The sequence below is a fragment of the Silurus aristotelis genome (genome assembly GCF_946808225.1).
Source record: "Silurus aristotelis genome assembly, chromosome: 12".
In the NCBI taxonomy this organism is placed as follows: domain Eukaryota; kingdom Metazoa; phylum Chordata; class Actinopteri; order Siluriformes; family Siluridae; genus Silurus; species Silurus aristotelis.
Genome location: NC_139585.1, coordinates 12,379,372 through 12,398,055, shown reverse-complemented (window position 1 = coordinate 12,398,055; position 18,684 = coordinate 12,379,372). Strand labels below are relative to the sequence as shown.

Below are 18,684 nucleotides of genomic sequence, written 5' to 3'. Positions count from 1 at the left end.
TGCTATACAGGTTGTGGTCTCTGGGAGGGATGTGATTTTGTACGTACCCTGTTATTTGTCGTGTATTTTTCCAGTCCAGTCAGGCTCCTACTGAAGGGGAAATAAAACCAACAAAAAACCAGCAAGCTATATAAAATCGCACTCGGAAAAACAAACGATAGCCCTAATAAAGATAAAGTCTGTGGAATGAGTGTTTTATTCACTTACCATTAGAGATTTCTCAAAAGCCATACAGGGGGGAAAAATGTAGGAAATGAACATAAGACTAAGCATATAGCAAAAGGAGGTGAAGGAAACACAAGAACCACAATATAGTTTGCATGTGAATTCTTTTTTAATTAGGATTAGACATGTCAATGTCAGAAACAGTAGTTAGTCTCACAATTACATTCAAAATGTGCTGTTCACAATGTATTGCAATACAACCCTTCTTCTGAACCAATTAATATCTCATATTTATTACTCTATTATTTATTTTACAATATTGGGGACATTTTCTGAGCTTCAAAAGATTTCAAAATCTTTAACTATAATATGTACATATATTTTGGAACTCCTGTATAAAAAGGCTTTTTGTTATGTGTACCTGAACAAAGCATGTGCAGCATGACCACACCATAAACACTATTTCCTGCTCATCCCTGCCATTTTGCTGTTCATATTGACGTAGAGATGTAGAGAGAGAAAAGTAGGTAGGGAGATCTATTGATCTGAAACAGAAGCATCGGGACTGAACGTGAACATCTCCACTTTCAAATTCCCGTAATGCAGAAGTGGAAAAGTAGGGGGAGAGACGTGCGAGGGGGATGAATTAGAAAAATAACAAGGAAATAAATTAAAATCTAGAGGGATGTGAGGAAGAAAGAGAAACCTAGTCAAAGTTTAAATCTCAACCTGTATTTTTTTTAGTCCTTCTTTAACCAAGAACGATCTTCGACTATGGTTCCACTTTCATGTGCCAATATTTCCCATAGTCCAGTTATTTGATCAGTGTGTTACAGTGGAGAGTTTCTCAGAGCTCACAGAGCCTTTAGTGACCCTATTGGTTGAGATGCTGAGATAAGGAGATGAACAGGCCAGTAATCCAGTAGTCAATCGGTGAAAGAAGAAGCAGACCATTCCAGTTTCTCTTAAAGAATGATATTAAGGGATTGCAGTCAAAATGGCAGATAGTAGAAGCTCAGTAAGCAGAGCAGAATGAAGTCAAGTCCAGTAAGCCATGGAAATCCTTCTCAGGGTCCACTTATATAAATGTGTAATACTGATATTAAGCCATTACTCATTCATACAGAATAATGGCTCTCTTTCGCTCTACAGATTAGCGGTCACGAAACAATACTGCTTGTTATAATGCACCATTTACACATCATTTCAGAACAAATGTTTAGAAGTGCAGATTTGAGAAAAATGAAACTATATACAGTTTCAGATTTACTTCAGTACTCACTATATACAGACACTTTAAATGCCCTCATATTTCGCGAAGCTCAGCCCACAGCAGGTTCCACAGTGTCACCCATACTGGTACAGATATAAGAGGACCGTTCAGTTCGAGCAAAAATGGAGGATGATCCACTGTACCAAACAAATGAACAAGTACATCCAGCTTATTCTCAATAAGGAGTAGCAGTTCCTTTTCAGGAAGAGCAGCTGCACAGCTTCAAAAGTCCAAAAGCAGTACCTCTTAATATTCCTGTGTTGTGTTCAAGCACGTAGCAATGTTATAATGCAGATATTCTTTTCTTTATATGTTCAGCATGAAGCCTGGTCCACAGCAAACGAAGCAAGTCTTTACTTTAACGATGGATTCCGCAGTGGTCATGGTTTGGCGGGATTTTTTGAAGAAGCAGCGCATGAGTGTGCAGTCCACAGGGGCTCTACCTGCCAAATATGTTGTCATATTCAAGGAGGATCAGTTCTACAATCTGGTTCTGGTAGACCATATGGACGGCCATGTTGCCGGTCTCGGTCTCAGGTCGCAGAAGGGTTGGGCCAAACACAATGGCCACGCTCTGAGTCGTCATCCTGTTCGCCTCTCCTTGTTCTATCACTCTGAAGAGAAGACAAAGAGATGCATAATTGTTCATTTACAGCAAAAAAAGAATCTCTTATTAGCAAACATGTTTTATTACTATATTACATTCGAGCGTATAATTTAAAACTCAAAAAGTCAAGGCAGAAATACAGTCTTTTACTATAATGTAAACATACAAGCGTGGGTTTAATATTTCTCCAGGAATATAATGTCAGGGCATGATGTTTATGAACCAGCACTACCTCTGTCCTTCATCTCCAGTTAGTCAGGACTAAGAGTCATTTAAATGCAAATGGAGGCAAATGTCAGTGTTTGATATGGCGATGAAATCTGAACTCCGTACCAGCACAGACCAATACTGAGCGTGAGATAGCAGGATGTAGTGATCATAATGAACAACTACACCCTCTAGCACACCTCCTTCATCTACTCACCTTTTACATCGAGCCGGTCACAGCAAGAACACCGTATAAAAAAAAATGTTTGGAGTGGCTCTAAGTGACACTCAATCAAAATAATGGAGGTGATAAACCTGTTTGAAGATTACAGCAAAGTTCCATGACCTTCCTTTTACACTGCGATTTCGGTTTTCAAACCCTTGTGTTCATTTTGGACCACCTTCACTGTTCGTTACTATCTTGTCCTCTAAGAAGAAGCAAATGCAAATGGCAAGATGTACAGGAGCAGTGTGTATTTCTCTGCTTCAACACTACATAAACACAGGCATGATTAAAAGGGCAAAAGGAAAAAAAAACTATTACCTCATCTGTTAGGATATAATACAAAAAAATATATACTTGTGTATAGAAATGCCCTCACAAGTCTCAGATACCACTTCCATACACTTATACGGTTTTATAAAATACCGCCATAATCCTTATTGTTTTGCCTAACAGATAAATTATATTAGCATATTAAAATTAGCAGAGGACAGACTCTGCTTTTATACTGTAAATTCAAAGTCTACATTGGTGTATATGGATATCTCTGAATCAGAATAATCCTGCTGCTAATAGAAGGTAAATTTTTAAGATAAATACTTTTTCAACTACAGTAAATGTATACAAAAAATAACTTATAATAATAAGGTTAGACAATTATGATTAAGCAATGAAAAATGTTGATAAAATCTCAATAACAGATTCCATGTTCGTAAATAAATAAATCAATAATCTCAGATTCACTACCTTGACTTCTTACCTTCATATCATAGAGTGTGTTCTGTGTGCGAGAGCATTTTATAGGTGTGTAAGAGGTGAATTACAGGTCAATGTGAACACTTCGTCAATGACAACGTCACAGGCAATTTGTCTCTTAACGTCCTATTACATTTCTAGCCCCCACTGATGGGGGGGGTTTACACTTATATTCCTTACTCTTCTTAATATACATCTTTCCTATTAAAATCACAGAGCTACTAAATGATGGGCTTTAAGCTTAAAAATCAATAGGCTTTTATATAGTACAGTTTGTCCCATATAATGTGCTTTTAGTCACATTCCATTACATAAACACCATTATAAATGTCTCGCTATATAGGTCAAGTATCCAGACCTTTAAATTCAGCAGTGGATTGATTGGATACTACTTACTACAGTGCATTATGGGTAATCAGAAATGCACATGATAATTACCACTGCACTAATGTCCTTCCAGAGCTACTAAAATGTCATAACTCAGTGCAATTAAATGTGGACTAAAATACATCTGACATACACAAACAAAATTCCTGACAAATGTAAATATGAAGGATGACACTACTGAATAAGAGAGTACTTGAAGCTAATATAGCAGGTAAGAGAGTGAGAACTGCAATAGAGTGCTTTCTGGCCATTTTTTTTTTTTTTTTTTTTTTTTTATAATGACATAAATGGCTACATGGTGTGTAAAAAGAGAAAATTATCACATTTTAGGACAAAAACCTTTAAACTAAGCTTAAAAAAAAAAAGCTCAAGGAGGCCCAAAATAGGGGTAGACACTTATTAATGTTCATAGGATTATGTCAGGGGCAATACACTAATGTAATAACTCACCAGATCACACATACATGGACAGTCTATATAGCATCTGACACTTCTGTTCCTGCAGTATTCACCATGCAAGTTAATCTTTATGTAGTTTAATCAGTGAAGTCGACCGGTCTCTTCCCTTACTGTCCCCAATCTCTGTCTCTATCTCTCTGCCTCTCTCTCTTTCATTTCGATAATTCTAGTATCACACAATGGTGTCACAAGGATGTGGTCCATCACCTATCTCCCTGCCTATCTCCCTCCCTCCAACCATCACAGAGTCTCTCTTATAATGATGTAGTTGGCCAGTGTCCAGATCTGTCTCAGTAATGGAGTGAGATAACTCAATACAGACAGCTTGCACAGAACACATGCCGTACCCTACTCGCCTCGAAAAGACATGAACATGTTAAACATGAACACATACTTAAATCAATACAGTGCGGCTTTTCCAGCCGTATATACCATAAGAACAAATCCATTACCTCGCAAAGTAATGCTTTTTACCCCTAAGGTTAGCTACATACAGGACGTTACCTTTTCAGGTGTCTGAATAGGACTTGCATTGTTTCCTGATTTGGCTTTGGCAGCTGCTTGATTAACTCTTTTATGGCCTGAACTCGCTGCTTGTAGTCAGAGTTTTCTGTTAGGAGAGAAATCATCAAAAGAAATGAAAGTAGGATTAGTATTGACGCTGTGATCAGTTCAGACAAAAAGACGGTTTCTGGCGCCCTCTAGTGGTCGTGCAAGAATGTACAAGTTACGCACAATAAAAAACTCAATGGTACATTTCTAAGCGCATTTGTCGAGTGCAATGCAGCACAATAGAAGAAATTATCCCAACTTAAATTATGATTTATTATACATATTCTTATGTAAAATCAGTTTTATCAGTATCAGCCATTATAATGCACTGTAGGAACTTTCAATTTGCATAAATTTGTGCTTGCTCTGCTAATATATCAAATGCAGCTATTCCTTATATCGAATATATTCCTTATAAAGATATCCTATAGATTCTATACATTCAAATAATTATAGACAGAAACACAGAAGTGAACTTACTGATGGCACTAACAAAGTCATTGAAGGATGAATAGGTGAAAAGGGGCTCTGGAAGCTCACGGAAAAACATCTTCAGAGCACCAGTTATCACATGGATATCCTCCCATTTACTGTCTCCTAGATCCACCTGCTCATCTGATATGCACAGAAAAACACACATCCCTTCAATAACACCTAAATAGCAAATCCATGTCCATATAAATATACAAATAGTGACTATATTTAGGAAGTGACTTCCCGCACAGTCCCGCACAGTTCATACCATGATTGACCGCAAAGCGCAGTTTCTGAATGACAGCCAGATTTCCACTGACTCTGTACAATCCATCAACATTTAAACCTGTATTTGTAGAAAGACCGAGCAGAATTTCATATTTTATTTCATGAAATCAACTATATATATTGTTCTTTTTAATAAATGCAAAAATAGCTTAAAATAATCCCAAATAATATCAATAAACAAGGTAATAAGATTCAGGAATATGCTCCTGTGTACCTGTGTTTTCCACATGCTCAATACACATTTGGACAAAGTTGGGTACTGCAGTGTTTTCCCGAGAACAGAGACTGGTCATACTGCAGCCAAACACCTGATCTGAAAACAGAGCCCACAGCAGAACTTATAGCACAGAACCGAAAGAAACCACTTAGTCAACAAACAGCTGTAAATTGTATTGTTCCCCATTATCAATTCTAAGCACATCTGGATGAAAGCAGGTGCCAACAAGTGACTTAACATTCAACAAATATGTAAATGTGCATTACCTTTAATGTATCCTTTGTCTCTGACGGCCTGTAAGGTTGGTCGTCGTGTGAGGAATTTCTTAAGCTTGACTCTGGTCTTCTTCTGGTCAGCTGATTCCAAAGTGGCACTCTTCATTGCTATGAAGAGGTACACACACGTTATTATACATATTGGAGCGAAATGTGCCTTGCAGAAATGTGTGCATGCTGTTCTGTACCTTTGCTTTTTTTGAAATCTTTTTCTCTGTCGTGTTTCTCTGTTCCGGGAGACTCTGGCATGTCCTCTTCAATTGCCTCATCTGACTCCCAGGACTATAACAGAACGATGAAAACCCCCCGAAAGAAACACAACGAGGCAGCATTGAGAAAGTGCAGCGTTGATGAGCTTATGTGAGAGCTTTATATATGTAGATTTATATTATATATGTGGATTTTACATTGTACAATGTTACTATTAAACAATTGTACAGCCCAAATCACAGATTACTGACTGTAATCTATTTCACATAATTCCTGTGTACACGTGATGCACTCACGTGTGTATTGATGACCTCTGTGAGAGCCCTGTACCAGTCGGTGATGACGCTGTCGATCTCTGACTGGATCAGCAGTTCTGTGCCCTGGCGGGTCTTTAGCTAGAAAACAAAAGGTCATACAAGGTCATTCAGTATCATGTATGGTCTCATTAGATTAACAGTAGAATTCGGCACTCAAGTATTTATTTCAATTTATATTTTACCTCAATAACATGCTTCTTGCTGGATTTCTCTTTAGAAGCCCACTCCACTGAACCTCCACGAAGGTCCACAGCAAATTCCGGCTTGGACTGGTTTCCTCCAAACTTTTCAAAACATGAATATGAAACGAAATGGAGATTCTAAATGAAAAAATGCTGTAATGTCCACAAACGTATTAGTCCTTGTCATTGAGCCACAAGACATGACATTTTTTTCCATATCTTTGAGGTTATTGTTTTATTATGGGGTGCTGCTAATCCAGGTTATTGATCAGAGCTACAACAAGCTTTAGATGTCAGATATTAGTTATAAATTGAAAGGAAGGTTTCACACTTAACAGTTAAGAAAAGGTTCTACACTAAATAAGTATGCACAAGTGTGCATTCACACCAAGAGCATTTAGTTTCAATGCTGTATATGCAGAGAGACATTCATCCACATTTACTCGTCTTATCAAACCACAAGCCAGGCTCTCATCTCGATTCACAATCCAAACATTAAACTAGACTTAAAACATGGTGGCTGAAAACTGGCATGCAGCACGATTCACACATGTTCGTGTTTCACAGGAGGAAACGCATGCCAGTGTGTGGTCTTCTCTCAGGCATTTCCAATAGCAACATACTGGAAAGGAAGAAGTGCATTCAACAACACAAAGTCCACAATCTGAGTGAAAGGCAAGCAACACGGAGAGTAAGCAGGATGGAAACATGCAAAGACAGTGTGAACATGAGCAGATCTTAGAACAATGTATTAAAGTTTACTGTGGCGCTTTAAAAGCGTAGCTAGCAGAAATAAATCCACATAAAAATTTTATGCTGTGTTCGTGTTAAGAAAACAGGTTTGCTCATTTAATATAATAAATAAATAAACTGTTATAAGCTCTGCTCATGGGGTGAGACTGTGTAAAAGAGACGCAGACACATACAGAATAAGGCCCAAAGTGCTTATAGGAGACCGCAGGGCGGAGCTTAACTGAACGCTTCCAGTTGCTTAGCAACGAGAGGAGGAGCTCAGGGAATGAGCCATTGCGGTAGTACGACTTAAAAGAGAAGAGAAGAGAAGAGAAGAGAAGAGAAGAGAAGAGAAGAGAAGAGAAGAGAAGAGAAGAGAAGAGAAGAGAAGAGCGAGAATGATAATGTAAGAACAGATTCACAATCACAACACAGAAAAGGGAAAATAAATGGAGAAATGAATAACTCAAGAGGAAGCCACCAGATTATTAATTCTAGTTTAACACTAAAGTCACCTGCATTACGAAAGCCACACCTGGCCTTCAAAGTTTATGCAACCCAGTTTAAGAGTGGTAGTAAATGGAGAAACTAGGAAATCTGTTTAATCTCTTAAACTCCAAGCTTATCTAAAATATTTGACTCTCAAAGCAAATCCCTCAAAAAATGAGATCTACAGTGAAACTAAGAAGTAAAGTATGTAGATATGAGAGTGAAATGTTCAGCCTCTGAGTTTAGGGGTTTTAAGTGGAGTCACAGTTCAATATAAAGCCATGGTAAAGCTATAATCTGTCACAGTATAATCTGTCACACAATTGAAATTAGTTTCGAGAACTGAGAAAAGTGCAGCAGTAAAAACACACCCAGCTGGTGGCGCTGTTCTGGCCCTTTGCAAACAGCAGTGTGGAACCCTGCAGTACCGTCCAGGATGAGGTCCAGTTCTTCCTATACAGCAAGGAGAGAGAAGAACCAACACACTCAAAATTACACTTGTCCATATGGTACAGGAACTCCTACAAATCTTGTGATAATGTTGAAATATTTTATTAAAGCTGCTGTATTATTTTACCACGTAGTGATTGTGTAGTAAAGAGCATTTTTATTCTTTCTTTCTTTTTTTTAAGCTTTTTAGTCATTATAGAATGTGTTTCTGTTGGAGTTATGGTCATTTTGCATCAAGATTGTGGTCGACTATCCACTAAAAAATGAATGTCAGTGTATTAAAAATCGGATTTTTGTTTTTATATAATCTGATTGGTACTAAGAAACAATGCATTCAAACTAGCAGTGAGGAAACACCAGCTCAGTGACTAACTTAATGCATATCAATGAGCAATACTAAAAAAGCTATTTATCAATAGTTTGGGATCACGGCCAATTCTGTAATGAAAGTGCAAATGGACTGAAGATGTTCTGATTCAGGTGCACACTGTACCTGACTTTCTTTCCATTCTCAGTGATCTTGGTGACATTGAGGACTCCACACTTTTCTGACAGCTGAAGTAGACAAACATGCAGATTTTATTATGTGGCACTTATATGACTTGAGGCACAAGAGAAAACAAACCTGCTTTTTCTACTAACTTTAGAATCACTACACAAAGATCATAATGAAAGCGACCAAATATCTAAACATTTTAGGAAAGAATAATGCACTCGTGCTCAAACGCTGAGTGAATTATTTGAACATCAGTGACTGCCAGTTTTGACTTATGTTGTGTATTATTTTTAAATGTAAACAAGTCATTAACAACTCAAATTACAACAGATAAGGGAAATCTATAAAGGGAATCCTTATCTATAAGGGAATACATAAAGGGGAATCTCTCTCTCTCTCTCTCTCTCTCTCTCTCTCTCTCTCTCTCTATATATATATATATATATATATATATATATATATATATATATATATTACACACACACACACACATATATATATACATATATACACATATATACACACACATACATACACCGTAATTTCCGGACTATAAAGCACACCTTACATAAGCTGCACCCACTGAATTTTACAAATATTTTTTTTTTTAACATAAATAAGCTGCACCTGTCTATAAGCCGCAGTGTCTACACTAATTAACTTTACACAGGCTTTAACAGAAGACAAGTTACAGACGGTGTAACGGGTGAAATATGTTGCGCTTCCTTTAGGAGCATAGCGGTATTTTGGGAATCGCCTGGCACTGCATTTTTTCCGGTATTACTGTGTGTTCAAGACGAGGATTATGTCCTTATTATTTTCTGATGCTCATTTCTGAGATTCTTTGACTAACCCTTAACGCTGTTGCCAAGAAAAATAAAAAAAAAGCACGTGTTTTGGAAACCTGTCTGTGCTTATATGATTTCTGTTGTAACTGGAGTTAGCGAGCTCTCCCTTCACCCAGACTCAACACACTACAACGGCTTGTATCTAAACAGTAGCCTACCAAGAAAGTCATTGTTCACTGTCTTCCTCCTTCCTTTAACAACTATTTATTTTGGGAGTTTAGCTTTTGGCATCGTCGTGCGTTTAAAAAAAACATTTTTTCTCCCGATGCCGTGCAGCTCAGAACACAGGTGAGGTGCGTTTTTTTCGTTTCCGTTCGGAAATTTCATTGGTCTAATTTTATGTTGCTCAGTTTTTTGGCTTGAAGTTTGTGAAACCGGGAAAAACCCAGGAAAAATTCATAAATAAGCCGCTTCGTTGTTTAAGCTGCGGGGTTCAAAACACAGGAAAAACGTAGTGGCTTATAGTCCGAAAAAATACGGTGTATATATATATATATATATATATATATATATATATATATACACATACACATACACATACACATACACACAGTACAGACCAAAAGTTTGGACACACCTGCTCATTCAAAGAGTTTTTTTTTATTTTCATGACTATGAAAATTGTAGATTCACACTGAAGGCATCAAAACTATGCATTAACACGTGGAATTATTAATTGGAATTATATACATAACAAAAAAGTGAACTGAAAATATGTCATATTGTAGGTTCTTCAAAGTAGGCATTAAGAGAATGCCAAGAGTGTGCAAAGCAGTAATCTAAGCAAAAGGTGGCTACTTTGAAGAACCTACAATATGACATTCAGTTGTTTCACACTTTTTTGTTATGTATATAATTCCATATATAATTCCACGTGTTAATTCATAGTTTTGATGCCTTCAGTGTGAATCTACAATTTTCATAGTCATGAAAATAAAGAAAACTCTTTGAATGAGAAGGTGTGTCCAAACTTTTGGTCTGTACTGTGTATATATATATATATATATATATATATATATATATATATATATATATATATATATATATATATATATATATATATATATAAAGTAAATAAAGGGGAATCTATAAGGGAATATAGAAAGGGGGATCTATAAAGGGAATCCTTATCTATAAAGGGGAATCTATAGGGGGATCCTTTCTATAAGGGGAATACATAGAGAGAAATCTATAAAGGAAAGCCTTATCTATAAGGGGAATACATAAAGGTAAATCTAAAATGGGAATCTTTATGTTAAGGGGAATACATAAAGGGGAATCTATAGAGAGAATCCTTATCTATAAGGGGAATACATAAAAGGGGATCTATAAAGGGAATCCCTATCTATAAGGGGAGTACATAATTCATGACAGTTTTCAACAAACTTTGCTATTACAGCCATGAGGTTAATGTTACGGTTAATCAGATTAAGAGTGACGCGTGCGCGCGCACACAAACACACACACACATACATGCATTAGTATGTATACTAACTGTAGTGGAGTGTTTAGGTGAAGAAGGACAGGAGTCAGAGTCAGGAGAATTATGTTTGTTGGTCCCAGACTCCTAAAAACCAAAAATATGAAATCCACAGCAATGTTAGTTGAACAGAGGAGGAGGTTTTAATGAATAGATGAGTGCAACAAAAAAAAAAAAACATTGAGCCAGTCTGAAGGTTTGTTTAGCTTCCCTGTTAGCGAAATGAGTAGCAAGCTTAGCCGGCAAGCGTTATTTATTTGTTTTTTTGTTTTTTTGTAACCGGAAAATTGATCGGATTTCAATGCAAAAATGTATTCAGAATATTCATTACAGATATGAGAAAGCCATGCGGGAAGAGACACACCCTCGGGCTGCATCACAGGTTAGTGCAATCTACATGATTCAGTTTAAATCAAGCAACATCCTCTCCCACACATGCGCACACACACACACACACACACACACACACACACACTGTGCTGAAATGCTTTTGATCAATTCACCGATTCCCATAAAAGCAGTTTTATTGTCTAAAATCAATGGTGACCATCAGCTCTGACTGGTCATAGCTCATTGAAGGCATTGGGCACTAACTTGGTATCTGTTCAACATTATCCCAAAACCTCTGGAGACATGTCCCAAGGTGAAGCGCCTATTCCACTGGGGGAAAAGAATGTGTAATACATGACTTCACTGTGTGTTCAAAGTGACTTGGTCTTTACAGTTTTACATGCAGTGTGCACCGCTCCTCTGTACTTATAGTAGTATAATGATAGCGAGTCTCAACTCTGACCTACTCAACTATATATATATATATATATATATATATATATAAAAACCGAAAAAAAAAACCGAAAAAAAAAAATGATATAATGATAGCGAGTCTCAACTCTGACCTACTCAACTATATATATATATATATATATATATATATATATATATATATATATATATATATAAAAAAAACGAAGAAAAAAAACGAAAAAAAAAAGACAGGGAAAATTAAATCACGCGTCCTCCATGTGAATTTCCATTTATTCTGTGTGAACTTTAAATCCTTGACAATCGAAAGGGATAAAACTGTTGAGAAATGTGGTTGTGAAGGGCCATGTGGCAGAAATACAATATTTCTCTATATTTATTGTCAGATGGTTAAGTTTCTAAACAGCCATACTCAATAAAACAGAGTTTCTAATACAAGAGCACTCCAACACATGCCAGAAGACCAGGTTTTCTTTACTCTGTACATACCTTCTCATTGAGGTCCACAAAGGTGCTATATCGCCATTTGGTCAGGACTATTGGGTCTGGCTGCTTCCTTTCCAAGCTGCGACTTTTAGGAACTTCAGTGGCGTTTGAAGAAGGGAGACTGTACTGCACGGAGAAAGAAAGGGGAAAAACAGCAAGTGTGATGCGGGGTAAATGCAGCATCATAGTGGATTTTTACTGGTACATGTAAACAAGAATGCTTCCCACGTCCCGTATACTGGAGCTGTGCAGGACATTATCCCCAAAAATGAGCTTTAACATATAGAAATGTACCACAGAACCAGCAGTAGATTTATTAAACAAATGTTTGTTATTATAAACTATTTCCTAGTATACTTTACTATACTGTAGCTCACTTTTCCTAAATGTATCTAGTTTTATTAAAAGTTAACAAATAAAACCTTAAAAAATTATGTTCTGCATACTAATCTGAGAGATTTTAACCTAGATACTGTTAATCTGAACTCAAAGTATGCAATTCAAAAGGTAATAAATGTAATTAACTTTTAAAAAATCAACTCTTAGTGCCGGTCCCAAGCCCGGATAAATTGGGGAGGGTTGCGTTAGGAAGGGCATCCAGCGTAAAACATGTGCCAAATCAAACGTGCGGAGGATCCGCTGTGGCGACCCCTAACGGGAGAAGCCGAAAAGAAAGTTTAATAAGGAAACATGACAGTCGGGTTGTATTGGCTCAGCGCTTCCCTCTAGTGGACGCACAAAAAAAGCAAACAAAATACAGAAATATACATTAGAGCGATATCCTTTCTCAAAAGATTCTCTAAGATTTGTGTATTAATGTATGATCAAGGCCTTTAATCCTTTGTGCTCCAGGGGCACTGTATCATGCGCTCTATCCCCAGGTTCTGAACAAGCTGGGATATGCAAAGAGAAGAATTTCACTGTGCTGTAATGTTTATGTGACTAGTAAAGGCTATTCTAGTTCCTCAAAATAAAAGTGACTGGTCAGAAGTGCAATCATTTAGTTCTCTTTATATCTATTTACTTACTTTAGGAAGTTCCCATTCAGAGCGAGATCCATCAGCGCTGTAATAGTATGGCCTCCCCTGCTCATCCACATGCTTTATCCACTAAAATATACAGGACAGAAAGAGTGCAGATGGGTCAGTCACATCCAGAATGGATAAAAACTCAATTGCACAGACCAAGGGCTTAAAAACAATAGACGAGCACCTTTTCATTATTGTATTCACACACATAAAGAGTATGGCCATGTTCATCCAGTTCTTCAGACCAGCCTCTAGGGGGCGAACCATATTGACTGTCTGACTGACTGGAGTGTGTGCTCAGGCAGTTCTCTTCAGACGACAGTGGCTGAGGGAGTAAAAGAAAGACAGGAAGGAGGAAAAAAGAGGAAAAAGATGAATCAAAACGAGTTAAAAGTGAATAGTGTTACTCATGTTTCTTTTTAAACAAATGCTATTTTCAACATAATATGCTTCCCCTTTATCTGTACTTTATCTGTACTTTTACATATCGCAATACCTGAATCAAATAACGTCCAGTTGTTAGAGCTGTTTAAAAAATATAAAATATGAGTATATTACAATTACAATTACAATATAACAACATATGGCCATATGAAAACAAACAGGCATGAGAGATTTTATTGTCTTATAAAAGGTGTGTTTGATGCTGGAAGATTCGCGGGCTTTCTGGAACTTTCTCTGACTAAACCAGAGTCATTTCTGGTTCTAGAAAAAGAAAATATTTTGTGCTGATGCATTTCAGGCGTCATTAATAATATGAGTAAAGAGAGTGAAATTAGTATTTTTGTCTCCTTATTTTCCATACTACTCCCTTCGGTTCCCTGGTGGTCTTTTGGTTAGGATACGGCGCTCTCACCGCCGCGGCGCGGGTTCAATCCCCGGTCAGGGAACCAACCCCAGCCATTAGGGTTGCACAAGCCAGTGCACTCTCAGTGCCGGTCCCAAGCACAGATAAATGGGGAGGGTTGCGTTAGGAAGGGCATCAGGGTAAAAACATGTGCCAAATTAAACATGCCGAAGATCCGCTGTGGCGACCCCTAATGGGAGAAGCCGAAAGAAAGTTTAATTTTCCATACTACTTCAATTTTTTGTCCACATCTGCTGCTTGCCTTTACAGGGCACATGTATGTGACAAATAGCAGAGCACATGTCATGACATGACGGGGCACATGTATGTGACATATCAAATTTGAATTCCCTGGTGAGGTGTTTTCGTCTGTTGCAACTTAACATTACTATATTAAATCTCTGTATATCAATCAAATGACTTTCTGGTTAAAGCATTTTGGTCCTTGTTTTAATAAAGAATGTTGTTAATTAAAAAAATAAGAATTGGCTGGCAAAAAAAAAGAAAACTGAAAAGAGGATACAGTCGTCCCTCGAATTGAACCGCGATAAATCGAGGGACGACTATATCCTCTTTTCAGTTTTCTTTTTTTTTGCCAGCCAATTCTTATTTTTTTCATTAACAACATTCTTGGGTCAGTCAGCGAAGTTGAAGACATACGTCACCAGATTTAGCCAATGAAAATAAAGTATGCAGTGACGTGGGTTTTTTTTGTTTTTTTTTAAACCCAGCCCATTTTTTTGATGTCAGAGGACACTTCAACCAATAAACAAGCAGAGAAAACTACGCTCAGGCTACACTACAGTACTGTACAGTACTCACTATATTTCTACAAATTTACACAAAATTAATCTCGCATATTCTTGCAAATGTTTTCTGTGTATGTTTAAAGAGTGTGGGGGGATGATTTATGGCTTTAAAAAAAAAGGCATTTTTGTGGTCTGTTTATCACAGAAATTCGTTTTTAGCACGTAACTACGGCGATAAATGGGGGACGACTGTATTATTGTTGGGGGATATAAGGGAAATGCAGCAAAATAATCTGTGCTGATTGAACCTTTGTGATGCACACAGTAACCAGAAACTATTTAAAAATAAATAAATAAATACATACATACACTTCAGGTTAACACTTTCTAACAAACTCTGGCGACTTTATCATTTTATGATTAAACAAAGTGAGAAATAAACATTACGTACGTAATTAATATTATATTTTGCATCAAATATTATAATAATTAATTCAATTCAAGCAGCATCAAACATTACAGTAACTCAAATCGGTCCATATATGTTTATCCTGTATAAATGTACCCTTAATGATTGAGCAACAGTGCAACTGCCTGAAATGGCATAAGGTAGAAACCTTGAGAGGAAGCAGACTCAAAAGGGAACCCATCCTCATCCGGGTGACACTGAATGTCATTTCATTATAGTTCCATCATTATTAAGGTTAATAACCGTTCAATTATAGACACGAAATTACATGTTATTGACACATCTGAAGGCCAAGCAATTAAAAACTAAATCTGTGGCTTTAGTTACAAGTGATATTTTTGCTATTACACGTCTTGCCACCAGATGGCAGCATTGTATCGTAACGAATTAAGGCGACATCCTCCTATTAATCAGGACAAAAATACCTCAGAATACTTGACATTTTCACAATAAACTACATAAAGTGAAATATTTCGTTTGCTAAAGGTGTTTATCTGCAACAGAAGTTACACGTTCAGCTTTTGATATAAAAGCAATAAAAGAGAAGAAAATTGAATACAATAGATTTCTGAAGTCGAACAGGCCAGTTGGTAACAGAGTTATGATGGCGCTGAGTATCATGCTAATACACTGCAGTACTGACATCATAACATCATACTGCCCAGCCATTCTGTAGAGACATTGTGTACTCCAGAAAACTGGCAGGACACTGACATTAATCCACTCTGTGACCACAGAAAAACATTACATAACACTACAACAGATGTACCATGAAGTCCTGTGTGAAGCTAGGTCACTTACAATTGGGAAGAGTCTTAAATATCACAACAGGTTTTTTAGAGGTTTATATATAGAAGACAGACCTACTTCAACTCTGCCCTAGTTAAAACACGCACTCGGATCCACACACACACTAAAACTTCTCACACATTCGAATGAACTGAACTGATCTGGTGTGAGAGGACAGTAAGGGTGGGCGATGCAACACTGCCTACGATGACACTGATGCAGTTACACACAGTATCATCATTGTATGACTGACGTAAGAATGAGGCCATTGCATGCATTGTTTTTGCATGAAACTTATACAAAGTCACTTACTGAACATAGATGGCATGTGTGTAAAAATGAGTCATGACTCATTCAAATATCTTTACTTCAGAAAGTGGCAGAAAGCCTACAGCAAAAACAGTTTATCACTTGTTAAACAGCTGGAATAGTGAACCAGATGTGGAAGTTTTTTTTGATGTGGTATAGTAAACAGTAACCACCAAAGAATTTACAAGAAAGAAAATATTTGTCAAAGCACATCATGAAATCAAATACATTTAAGATGAGTCACGTTTTAATGGATAATCAGATCAATTTAGCTTTAGCAATGTAGATAATAATAATAGCTTATATAACATTTGTGACCATATTTGTGCATTAGAAATTTTATAATGGAGACATTGCATGGTAGATTTATGTGCATCTAGGATTCTGTATTAATCTCATCAATCTTTACTCAGCACTGTATAATGACAAAGTGAAAACAGAATTATAGAAATGGTTACTTTTTTAATAAAAGAATTATAAATTTAATACCACGTGTACATAATTAATCAGACCCTTTACTCAACACTTCAGTAAGGGCACAATACTTTCTGAATTTATATATATATATATATATATATATATATATATATATATATATATATATATATATATATATATATATATATATATATATATATATGTGTGTGTGTGTGTGTGTGTGTGTGTGTGTGTGTGTGTGTGTGTGTGTGTGTGTGTGTGTATTCATATATGAATATTACTATAATAATACTAACCCTAACCCTGAATATTTAGTGTTTTGCTCTTTAATTAAGAAAAAGTAATTCTTATCTGATTACTTGATGAAATAATTTGTAGAAAACTTGATTACTAAAATAATCTATAGCTACAGCTCTTTATACACACACACGCGTTGGAAAAGCTTTTCACTATCTTCACTTAGTCTACAATTTATTTGAACCACTTTCAGTTTTGATTCACTTGAATCTCATTTCTTTTTAACTTTTACTAAAAAACGATCTAATGAAAGCGTGCGCAAAGAACCAACGTACCGGCGCGAAGCTTCATACGTAAAACGAGACAAAACCTCACGGATATTTTTGTTTGTATAACACAACATACGTACACCAGGCCGTTCGTAAACCGAGGTTTCACTGTAAATATATATATATTTTTTTTATTTTGTGGAAAATTTGGAGATTTCAAAAATATGTATTTCTTTTTTTTTTTTTTTTATTAATTTCAATATCAAATTAAAATCAATACTTGGTGTCACCACCCTTTGATTTTCAGCTGCTTTTTTTTTTTCCAGGGATTTTGTAGGATCAGAGTCAGATGTATGATTAAGCAATTATACCAAGAGGCAGGTGCTAATAATCATCCATTTCATATGTAGGTTGAAACAGTCATTAACTGAAACTGAAACAGTTTCAACAAAAGTTGCTTCTGAGGTGAGGGTGTGGAAGACAGTTTCATGAGACAAGACACACAAATAACTGACTACAGCAATAAGACACAAGGTAGTAATACTGCATCAGCAAGGTCTTATACAGGCAAAGATATTAATTCTTTTTGAGACAGGCGATATTTAATGTAGACATTTGCACAAGGCAAATAAACAGAGCAGCAGCAGAAGCAGCCAAAGCATCCAGTGCAAGAGGAAACATCTGCTTGCAAAATCACAGAGGTGTCTATCCAGACAGGACAAAAATGTTGAGATCCCCACACAATTGGTCCTAAAACAATCTTTGTTTTTTTTTTTGGTCTGGGCAGGAGAAAGCAAAACACAGATATGGCCAAAATAAATAGAAAATAAAACAAAAAGTAGCACTGGGGAATGTTTACTTCAGATATCTGGCTTACAGGATAAACCCAAATTTCTTATCAAAGTTACTGTGTGTATACAATAATGTGCTGCTATTCACATTTGCATCATTAGTGCATTACCTCCATATCAGCGGTGTTGGCGGGGTCTCCTCGGCTGCCCCCGGTGGTGTCCCGAGAGCGTGGTGGTTTCCACGTCCTCTCCTGTGTGGTCTTGTTGTAGTAGAAATGTCTTCCGCTCACGTCCTTATGGGTCTCCCAGTCCCCCAGGACATGCAGAGGAGAGGACGAAGGTATAGGAGGTATGGATGACTGCGAGACCTTCAGCTCCCGCAGGTTGGTGTAAACAGGGGACTCGGGACGACCATGGCCGATA

The 18,684-nt window shown here is 36.8% G+C and overlaps 1 protein-coding gene across 12 annotated transcripts in view; it reads right to left on the bottom strand.

The window, feature by feature from the left end:
• Positions 1-312: 312 nt before the first annotated feature.
• arhgap12b (Rho GTPase activating protein 12b) overlaps positions 313-18,684 on the bottom strand; it is a 55,051-nt gene continuing 36,679 nt past the window's right edge. Inside the window, exons 3-20 of one of the 12 annotated variants that reach the window (XM_083556695.1) lie at positions 18,432-18,684; positions 13,548-13,688; positions 13,364-13,444; positions 12,339-12,461; positions 11,682-11,747; positions 11,103-11,174; positions 8,757-8,818; positions 8,185-8,266; positions 7,519-7,632; positions 6,593-6,694; positions 6,390-6,488; positions 6,072-6,165; positions 5,875-5,991; positions 5,606-5,704; positions 5,372-5,449; positions 5,110-5,244; positions 4,582-4,687; positions 313-2,052 (exon numbers count right to left, since the gene is read on the bottom strand). The exon at positions 18,432-18,684 is cut by the window's right edge and continues 11 nt beyond it. In XM_083556695.1, the coding sequence (XP_083412821.1) occupies positions 1,878-2,052; positions 4,582-4,687; positions 5,110-5,244; positions 5,372-5,449; positions 5,606-5,704; positions 5,875-5,991; positions 6,072-6,165; positions 6,390-6,488; positions 6,593-6,694; positions 7,519-7,632; positions 8,185-8,266; positions 8,757-8,818; positions 11,103-11,174; positions 11,682-11,747; positions 12,339-12,461; positions 13,364-13,444; positions 13,548-13,688; positions 18,432-18,684 (1,999 nt within the window). In that variant the 3' untranslated portion in view covers positions 313-1,877. The remainder of the gene's footprint in view (positions 2,053-4,581; positions 4,688-5,109; positions 5,245-5,371; positions 5,450-5,605; positions 5,705-5,874; positions 5,992-6,071; positions 6,166-6,389; positions 6,489-6,592; positions 6,695-7,518; positions 7,633-8,184; positions 8,267-8,756; positions 8,819-11,102; positions 11,175-11,681; positions 11,748-12,338; positions 12,462-13,363; positions 13,445-13,547; positions 13,689-18,431) is intronic. The other 11 variants (XM_083556700.1, XM_083556699.1, XM_083556701.1 and 8 more) reach the window with 11 other exon arrangements.